At 37.2% G+C, this 7,136-nt stretch overlaps 1 protein-coding gene across 2 annotated transcripts in view; it reads left to right on the forward strand.

Moving 5' to 3' along the window:
- Nucleotides 1–7,136, forward strand: part of ZUP1 (zinc finger containing ubiquitin peptidase 1) — a 29,168-nt gene that overhangs the window by 20,997 nt on the left and 1,035 nt on the right. For both annotated transcript variants that reach the window (XM_017497347.2, XM_017497339.2), the window contains exons 8-9: nt 1,335–1,486; nt 3,374–3,594. In XM_017497347.2, coding sequence (XP_017352836.1) covers nt 1,335–1,486; nt 3,374–3,594 — 373 coding nt within the window. The remainder of the gene's footprint in view (nt 1–1,334; nt 1,487–3,373; nt 3,595–7,136) is intronic.

A 7,136-nucleotide genomic window follows, 5' to 3' on the forward strand; every position in this document is an offset into this window, starting at 1 on the left:
AGATGGGATTTCACCATGTTGACCAGGATGGTCTCGATCTCTTGACCTCGTGATCCACCCACCTCGGCCTCCCAAAGTGCTGGGATTACAGGCTTGAGCCACCGTGCCCGGCCATTTTTTTGTATTTTTAGTAGAGATGGGATTTCGCCGTGTTGTCCAGGCTGGTCTCATGCTCCTAGGCTCAACCAGTCCGCCTGCCTTAGCCTCTCAAAGTGCTAGGATCACAGGTGGGAGCCATAATTCTTGTTCAGCTTCTTTGCTGGTACCTTAAATAATTTAATAAGCTTTTTAATTAATATATCCTGAATGTGTTTAGTAGTTATTTACATGTCTTTCTGTTGCTCTCTATATGAATTATACTGTGTAAGGTACTGTTTAATTAGTATTCTAAATATAAATATGCAAACTGCTAACCCAAAACATTTTTTTTACTTCTAAACAGTTTATCCAGAAGTGTATTTGAACACTTAAAACCCAGTAACCCACTGTAAGTTACTAGCGTTAAGTCGCTGAGGCTGAGGTTAGCAATTTGGATGTTTTAGAGATTTTGTTGCCAAGAGAAACAAGGACAGAGTACCTGTGCTGTAGTGTAAAGTGATACTAAAGCTATGAAATGCTTTTAGTTGTACCTGACCTTTTAAAAACAGTAGTTGAGTAGTATAAACAGTGTTTCTGGTTAAAAAATTTAACCAGAAAAAATTTAAGGGTGACTCCTTCTTGAAGGAAAAATACCATGGTGGTCTGGTGTCAAACAGGAGATAGATGTATAGATGTGGGCACACACACATTTTTCTATGAACTTTACAGGTATTTTCTGTTATAGAGATTTGAGACACTGACTGGAAAGTATTTAAGATTTATTTGATATATACAAATGGCTATTGAGGAATTAAAATGAGAAATCAGCTTCTAACTGATCATCAGGTTTAGAAACTAGAATAAAAGCTGTGTCCCAGACTATAGGTAGATGACTTCTAAAATATCAGGTATGGTCACTATTTGCTATTCATAGAGATTTTATATATCAGAAAATGTTTGTAACCTTAAGGTTAGACAGCAGACTTATTATGAAGCTATTTAAATAGTTAACTAGTTAGAGGAATAGTGAAATGGTTAAATAGGGGAAGATTTGTTAAATAGTTATCCCCCACAAAAAATGATAATTTTTTTAGATAAGCAATAAAAATTTATATTTATTTTTCTTTCTTCCTTTACAGGGAAGTAATGGCTAGAACAAGTTGGTTCTAAACTAAGAATTTGTTATATTTGATAACTCTATTGATGAAAATATTTTTAAATAGCCTTTAATTATGTATTCTGTCAATTTTTAATAGGTGTCATATTGTTGATTTTCACAAGTCAACTGGTCCTTTGGGTACACACCCTTGCTTATTTGAATGGATATTAAACTATTATTCTTCAGAGGGAGAAGGGAGTCCAAAGGTAGTGTGTACATCTAAACCTCCCATCTATCTTCAGCATCAAGGTTGGTATTAATATAACTCATACTTGACAATGTTGTTTATAAGATAACAAATTGTTGGCCAGGCGTGGTGGCTCACACCTGTCATCCCAGCACTTTGGGGAGCCAAAGCAGGTGGATCACGAGGTCAAGAGATCAAGACCATTCTGACCTACATGGTGAAACCCCATCTGTACTAAAAATACAAAAATTAGCTGGGCATGGTGGCACATGCCTGTAGTCCCAGCTACTCAGGAGGCAAGGCAGGAGAATCGCTTGCACCCTGGAGGCAGAAGTTGCCATGAGCCAAGATTGCGCCACTGCACTCCAGCCTGGAACAGAGCTAGACTCGATCTCAGAAACAAACAAAACCAAATTGTTGATTTTGGACAGGTTAAGGGTTTTTTTGTTTTTTGTTTTTTTGAGACAGAATCTCATTCTGTTGCTCAGGCTGGAGTGCAGTGGCACAATCTTGGCTCCGTGCAACCTCCGCCTTCCAGGTTCAAGCAATTCTCCTGGCTCCTGCGTAACTGGGACTATAGGGGCATGCCATCACACTCGGCTAACTTTTGTATTTTTAGTCGAAACAGGATGTTACTGTGTTGGCCAGGCTGGTCTGATAATACCAAGGAGTAGTATGACATTAATCTGATTTTCAGAGCTACTATGACAGTGCAATACTTTCTTAGGTAATTAAGATTGATATTTCTACAGTACTTTCTTGGGTAATTAAGATTGATATTCCTGACATCTTCAGGACCTTTTGCATTTGTTATTTTCTGTGTTTGGTTCACTTGTCTTTCATTGTTCATTTCTTGCCTTCTTGGGTCTTCACCTACATGTCACTTAAGTGAGGCCTTCCCTGACCTTACCTTATTTAAAAGTGGACCTCAAGGCCAGGCATGGTGGCTCATGCCTGTAATCCTAGCACTTTCAGAGGCTGAAGCAGGATTGCTTGAGCCCAGGAGCTTGAGACCAGCCTGAGTGACATAGTGGGACTCTACCTCTACAAAAACTTAAGAAAATTAGCCAGGTATGGTGGCATACGCCTGTAGTGCCAGATGCACAGGAGGCTGAGGTGGGAAGGTCCCTTGAGCCCTGAAGTTGGGGGCTATAGCGAGCCATGATTCTGCCACTGCACTCCAGCCTAGGCAGCGGAGTGAGGCTGTCTCAAAAAAAGTACAGCTCATCCCAACATCCCACTACTGGCATTATCTTCACTTATTTACCTTGTTTATAGAGTATCTCTTCTATTAGGATGTAAGTTTCAAGAAGGCAGGCACATTTTTCTGTTTTGTTTGCTGTTATATTTCTTCCTACCTGGAATAGTACGTGGCACATAGATTCTTGGTAAATTATGAGTGGATGGTTTGGATTGACAGGAATAAACAGAATAATGTTAGGAATTTCATTGTTTAGGAATACAAATTATAAGACATTAAGTTCCCCCCACTGATATTCTAGTATTTATAGGTTTATTTTTTGTTTACCTTTTGGAATCATGAGAGTTTTGTTCTAGAACAGTTTTTGTTCTTTTGTTTGAGATAATTTGAATAAGAAGGGTCAAGGGATTGGGAAAAGAAAAGTAAAATCTATGGCAGAATAAAAGCAGAGTTTTTTGTAATGAAGCCTTTAGAAAACTAAAGTTAAATGAAGAAAACTGAAGTAGAACTAAACTCTTATGTCTTAGGAGAACTCAGATACATATGTGTCAGAGTCTGACTGTATTATATTCTAAACATACATATGCTCACAGTATATATACAGAGACTATTTGTATAGCTGTAAATATATATGACATATATGTATATAACTTTTTTTTCAGAATGAATTTTTTTTTAATTAATTGTACTTTAAGTTCTGGGGTACATGTGCAGAATATATAACTTTTTTAAAAAAATCTTTTGGTAGGTCACAGTCGAACTGTTATTGGAATTGAAGAGAAAAAAAACCGAACATTATGTTTACTAATATTTGATCCTGGATGTCCTTCTCGAGAAATGCAGAAATTATTAAAGCAAGACATAGAGGCTAGCAGTCTCAAGCAACTTCGGAAATCTATGGGAAATTTAAAACATAAGCAATATCAGATAGTAGCAGTAGAGGGCGCCCTTTCTCCAGAGGAGAAAGTTGTAAGTATCTAAATATATGTGAGGTCTGAATGACATGAACATAAAAGTTTAAAACTTTTAGTTTAAAATCAGTGTTATCACTTTTTTCTTTTTTTTTATTTATTTATTATTTTTTTTATTTTTTGGAGACAGGGTCTCACTCTGTTGACTAAGCCTGGGTGCAGTGGCATGCAATCTTGACTCACTACAGCCTTGACCTCCCAGGCTCAAGCGATCCTCCTGCCTCAGCCTCCTAGTAGCTGGGACTACAGACGCATAACACCACACCTGGCTAATTTTTGTATTTTTTGTAAAGACAGGGTTTTGCTATGGTGCCCAGGCTGGTCTCGAACTCCTAGGCTCAAGCAATTTGCCCACCTTGGCCTCCCAGAGTGTTGGGATTACAGACATGAACCACTGTGCCTAGCCCACTTTGTATTCCTTAGCACCTTATTCTGTTTCATTAAGTTGGAAAAGCCATTTGGTCTCATAATTTTTAATTTCTGGAATGAACATATTTATATTTGAAATGATACTTTAATGACTTTCTATACTTAGAGTTTCATAAAAATGTTTATAATATTTAATTTTTGATGTCAGGTAAGCAAGAATAATGATAACACATATAGTAAGAAAACCTAACTTAATCCAAGGAGATCTGACTCATATTGGTCTTATAATTATGATTTATTAAAATATGATTCTTGGGATTCCTAAGGCTGTATTTTATGCACTTGGGCTTATTGGATATTCAGAGTTGTAAAATTTAACTTCGTTAGAATTTCCTCTTGTCTTTATTCCTTGCAGTTAAGTGATGAGCACAATATTATAGAAAAATTCCTAGGAATTGAAAAACTTCCACTTGGTATGAACTGAAGCAGTATGATAGCACATCAAGTCTAGAAAATGCATAAGCCCTAAATTAAGAAAAAAAAAAGCTCTAAAAATACATCACATTGATTTATTTCCCTTTAAAGAGAAAACAGACTGAAGAGAGACAAACAGGGTGAATAATAGGATCATGGCGGAAAGGACTATAAGTTTTTGAAATAATAGAGCTAATCTTTTCAGCCTCATAACATGGGATATAAAGGCAAGGATTTTTTTAAAGAGGTTCTTTAATTTACTTATGATACAGTGATTGTAATGATTTAAGTATAAAAATTGCATTCATTTTTTTAACCCTATCATTAATTTCTCCAGATAAAGTTAGAGGTTTATTTTAATTACTTTAAAATACCAAGATGGTTGCTCACCAATGTACACATTGAGAACATTTTGTACATTAATTTTTTAACCCTATCATTAATTTTTCCAGATAAAATTAGAGGTTTGTTTCAATTATTTTAAAATACCAAGACACTTGCTCACCAATGTACACATTTGAGAGCATAGGTGTGGTTAAATATTACTATGGTGTATTGCTGAACATTTTAGTTAGCTGTTACCTTTCTGGTTTTGGAAATGGAGTTATTCGTGGGGGTAGAATACTAAAAACGTACTTTCTGCACTGTGCATTTGATATTCTAGTTTTCTGAGTCATGGACAGTAGCTGTGATTTTACTGTAAGAATCATAAGTTGGCCAACAGTGTATAAATAACACTGCCAGGTAGAAAAAGAATAATAATAAATATAATAAGATTTTAATTATAGTAGATTGAAATAACACTTGTTATTCTGTGCTATGCACTATCCTAAGCACATTACATATGTTAACTAATTCAATCCACACAACAGCCCTGTACAGTAGACCCCATTATTAATCCCATCTTACAAAAGAGGATGCTGAGGAAGAGAGAAGTTGTATTCCTAAGGGAACACAGAGTCAGGATTCTAATTCAGGCAGTTTGCATCTGGAGCCCTGCCCTACATTGCCTCTTCTGTAAGGACAAAAAACATAGTCATGTTTGCTGAGTTTTGGCTTTGTTTTTTTTTTGAAATGGAGTCTTGCCCTGTTGCCAGGCTGGAGTGCAGTGGCCCAATCTCGGTTTGCTGTAACCTCTGCCTCCCTGGTTCAAGCAATTCTCCTGCCTCAACCTCCCGAGTAGCTGGGACTGCAGGCGTGCGCCACCAGCCCAGTTAATTTTTGTGTTTTTAGTAGAGACTGAATTTCATCATGTTGGCTAGGATGATCTCTCCTGACATCATGATCCGCCCGCCTCGGCCTCCCAAAGTGCTGGGATTATAGGTGTGAGCCACTGCGTCTGGCTGTTTGCTGAGCTTTTGTATGATCAATTTCACTATTCTTCTTTAAAAGATACCACATTTCAAGAAATGAAAAAAGTTTAATTCTACTAGTTTAATATAACATTTTTTAAAAAGTATCTGTTCCTTATAGTTATTCTGTCCTTTTTTTTTTTTTTTTGAGATGGAGTCTCTGTCACCCCAGGCTGGAGTGCAGTGGTGCATCTTGGCTCACTGCAACCTCCACCTCCTGAGTTTAAGCCATTCTCCTGCCTTAGCCTCTTGAGTAACTGGAACTACAGGCCCACGCCACCACACCTAGCTGATTTTTTTGTATTTTCAGTAGAGACAGGGTTTTGCCATGTTGGCCAGGGTGGTCTTGAACTCTTGACCTCAGGTGATCTGCCCGACTTGGCCTCCCAAAGTGCTTGGATTACAGTGTGAGCCCCTGTGCCCAGCCTTATTCTGTCCTTTTTAACAGTAATTTATACTGTAGGAATTCAGCAAATATTAATGTACCAATTCTTTTGTAGATCATCAGGTGGAAGGCTGCAGCTTTAAAGGACAAAATAGTGATTTTACTTTTATTTCATATTAGTTTTTATAACTCATTTTTTAAAAGTCTATTTCCAGCCAGGTGCAGTGGCTCCTGCCTGTAATCCCAGCACTTTGGGAGGCCGAGGTGGGCGGATCATGAGGTCAAGAGATCGAGACCATTGTGGCCAACCTGGTGAAACCCCGTCTCTACTAAAAATACAAAAATTAGCTGGGCTTGGTGGTGTGCGCCTGTAGTCCCAGCTACTCAGGAGGCTAAGGCAGGAGAATTGCTTGAACCCGGGAGGCGGAGGTTGCAGTGAGCCGAGATTGTGCCACTGCACTCCAGCCTGGCGTCCGGTGGCAGAGCGAGACTGTGTCTCAAAAAAAAAAAAAAAAAAAAATTGATGGTTTATGGTATCCGAAAATATACATATTTATAACTGCAATTTATGTTTTATTCTTCATTAGTTCCGATCTTTTAATAATCATGCAACTATTATTCAAAGAGAGTGATTGGTTTTCAAAACTTTTTTTTTTATCTTGGCCACTGTCTTATAATAAACATTTCTGCCATAGATATATTTTTTGAGTATCTACTAATTCCAGACCCTCTTCTAGATGTTGGAGCACTTATTTAGGTGAAGGGATTTATCTTAGACAATATCACCAAATGCGGTTCAGTTAAATAATAAGTACAAATTTATGTAATAGCCCTGTTTCTTATTTTTTTTCACATTTTGATATGGAGTTTTAAAGTTACCCTACTATATTCTTAATTTTCCATTGTGTAAACCTTGTACTCTCAACTTGATTTAACTAGGTTTTTTGTTTTTTTTTTTTT

The sequence above is a fragment of the Cebus imitator genome, unplaced genomic scaffold (genome assembly GCF_001604975.1).
Source record: "Cebus imitator isolate Cc_AM_T3 unplaced genomic scaffold, Cebus_imitator-1.0 Scaffold11, whole genome shotgun sequence".
NCBI classification, from domain to species: Eukaryota; Metazoa; Chordata; class Mammalia; order Primates; family Cebidae; genus Cebus; species Cebus imitator.